At 33.4% G+C, this 2607-nt stretch overlaps 1 protein-coding gene across 1 annotated transcript in view; it reads left to right on the plus strand.

Moving 5' to 3' along the window:
- The first annotated feature begins 1367 nt into the window (after nt 1–1367).
- Nucleotides 1368–2607, plus strand: part of LOC107697569 (polyadenylate-binding protein 1-like) — a 24157-nt gene continuing 22917 nt past the window's right edge. The window contains exon 1 of the mRNA XM_016498368.1: nt 1368–1519. Within this exon, the coding sequence (XP_016353854.1) occupies nt 1368–1519 (152 nt within the window). The remainder of the gene's footprint in view (nt 1520–2607) is intronic.

A 2607-nucleotide genomic window follows, 5' to 3' on the forward strand; every position in this document is an offset into this window, starting at 1 on the left:
GGTGGAGCTGGGGAGGTGGAGGGTTTCAGAGGAACTCTAAAGCGTGCTGAGAAATGCTCTAGTGAATGATAACCAGCCGTTTAAATGTAAAGCAGCAAGCTCATTGGCTGCCTCTGCAACATGAACCAATCAGCTTGTGCCAAGAAGTTTAACACTCAGTTTGTGTTAACGACCGATCAGCCTGCCATCTAGAGTTTAATAATAGAACTTGGCATAGATGTGTGCGTGAAACTTTTGTTTTTATATATATATATATAAATCCTTTAAAATATCATTTATTTCTGTGATGCGCAGCTGTATTTTCAGCATCATTACTCCAGTCTTCAGTGTCACATGAGCTGTCACTTCTTATCAATTTAACACGTCCTCGCTGAATAAAAGTTTTAATTTCTTTCAAAAAAAGAAAGAATAAATATTTACTGACCCCAAACTTTTGAACGGTAGTGTATATTGTTAGAAAAGATTTCTATTTTAAATAAATGCTCTTCTTTTTTAACTTTTTATTCATCAAAGAATCCTGAAAAAGTATTGCAGTTTCCAAAAAAATATTTGGCAGCACAACTGTTGATAATTCTAATAATAAATCAGCATATTAGAATGATTTCTGAAGATCATGTGACACTGAAGACTGGAGTAATGATGCTGAAAATACAGCTGCGCATCACAGAAATACATTACAGTTTAACAGATATTCACATAGAAAACAGTTATTTTACATCATAATAATATTTCACAATATTACTGTTTTTCCTGTATTTTTAATCAAATAAATGCAGCCTTGATGAGCAGAAGAGACTCCTGTAAAAACATTACAAATAGCTCTGATCCCAAACATTTGACCGGTAGTGTGTATATAAATGTAAAAAATTGCCTTAAAGGTAAAACAAGGTTTTACAAAAAAAAAAAAAAGTGTATATATAAATAATTTTTTTTGTTGTTGTTAGACTATGTGGCTTATAAAATCTTTCAAACAATAAAAATGAATCCTTAAATAGATCACTTAAAATTAAACTTGACATTTATTATTATTCAGTGGAACACAAAATTAGACTTTTTGTTTAATCAACTCGCAACAAAAGTTAAACACAATAAAAGTTTCTTAAAGGATCACACATGATTTTTATTAGTACATTGTAACAATATAATAATTAAATCCGTCACGTATGCAGTGTGAGTGATTTGATGTGATTTGTCATTTAAACTCTCGTGTGCAGAATAAAACACGACGATGACGATCATAACCGGAATGTTTATTTACGATCTGATTGAATCTTTTGAATCCGATTCGTTGATCGTTACAAGCGTGTTTCAGACTGAATCTCGGACGCTCGGAGTTCTGCATCGATATCTGGCTGTCTGTGATGAAGATGAAGATGAGTGTGAGCAGCTCGCTGTATGTGGGCGATCTGGAGGCGGACGTGACTGAAGCCATGCTGTTCGAGCGCTTCCGGTCGCTCGGTTCGGTTCAGTCGATCCGAGTCTGCAGAGACCGACTCACCTGCCGCTCGCTCGGATACGCGTACGTTAACTTCGAGCGAGCCGCCGACGGTAAGAGCATAATCAGCAGTTATCAATAATAATCAGCTGACTGCTGTCAAAACATCATTTATTTGTTTTATTTTTAATGCATTCAAAACCTGTATATGATTTTCGCATTCCGAGTCCGTTATTTTTCAACTAAAACCCTACTGTATGTGATCAGCAGCTTCTCATTAATTAGCAGTGTTGGGGAAAGTAGCTTTTAAAAGTAATGCATTACAATATTGCATTACTCCATTAAAAAGTAACTAGTTACGTTACTTAGTTACTTTTTTATAGAAAGTAATGCGTTACGTTACTTTTTAAATCTGGACAGGGCTTGCTTGTTTGTTTTTCTTCAGCAATATAAAAAAGACACAAATGTTCATCTAGAGTAATTTTTGCTTATTAGTACAGTTGAACTGGATCATCGAAGGTCAGAAGCAAAGACCCCCAACACTGTTAATTAGTGAATGTCAATAAATGTCACCATGTTATTACCATGTTTTTACTGCATTAACCCCTTTTAGTTAATAAAAAAAAACGGAGAAATTCCTTGAAATTTCAATTACACATTTTTTTATTATCCCTCATAATAATGCATTCAAAATCTGATTTTCTAAATATATGATTTTTGCATTCCGAGTCCACTTGGAGCCGAGGAATCTATGTTTTATAAAACAGTTCTCATATTTTTCAACTAAAGCCATATTGTATCAACTTTAGCATACAGATACGATACAATATGTCACCATGTTATATTGTATCTGAGCAACTTCTCATTAATGAGGGAATGTAACAAAAATTCGAATTTTTAAATGTCACTATGTTATTACCATGTTTTTACTGCATTAACCCCGTTTTAGTTAAAAAAATTAATTCCTTGAAATTTAAATTACTCTTTTTTTTTTTTTTTTTTTGGTGCTACAGGGTGTATATAAGTATCTTCAAGGTACACAGTATTACCTGAAGTGTACATATTAGTACTTAAATATACTAGATTTTGTACCTTTTTTCTAAGAGCCTATACAGATCTTTTATTTTCATTCTAACCAGACTGGAGTTGTCTGACACAGATGTGGCTGAAAA

The sequence above is a fragment of the Sinocyclocheilus anshuiensis genome, unplaced genomic scaffold (assembly GCF_001515605.1).
Source record: "Sinocyclocheilus anshuiensis isolate Anshui unplaced genomic scaffold, SAMN03320099.WGS_v1.1 scaffold1312, whole genome shotgun sequence".
Taxonomy (NCBI): domain Eukaryota; kingdom Metazoa; phylum Chordata; class Actinopteri; order Cypriniformes; family Cyprinidae; genus Sinocyclocheilus; species Sinocyclocheilus anshuiensis.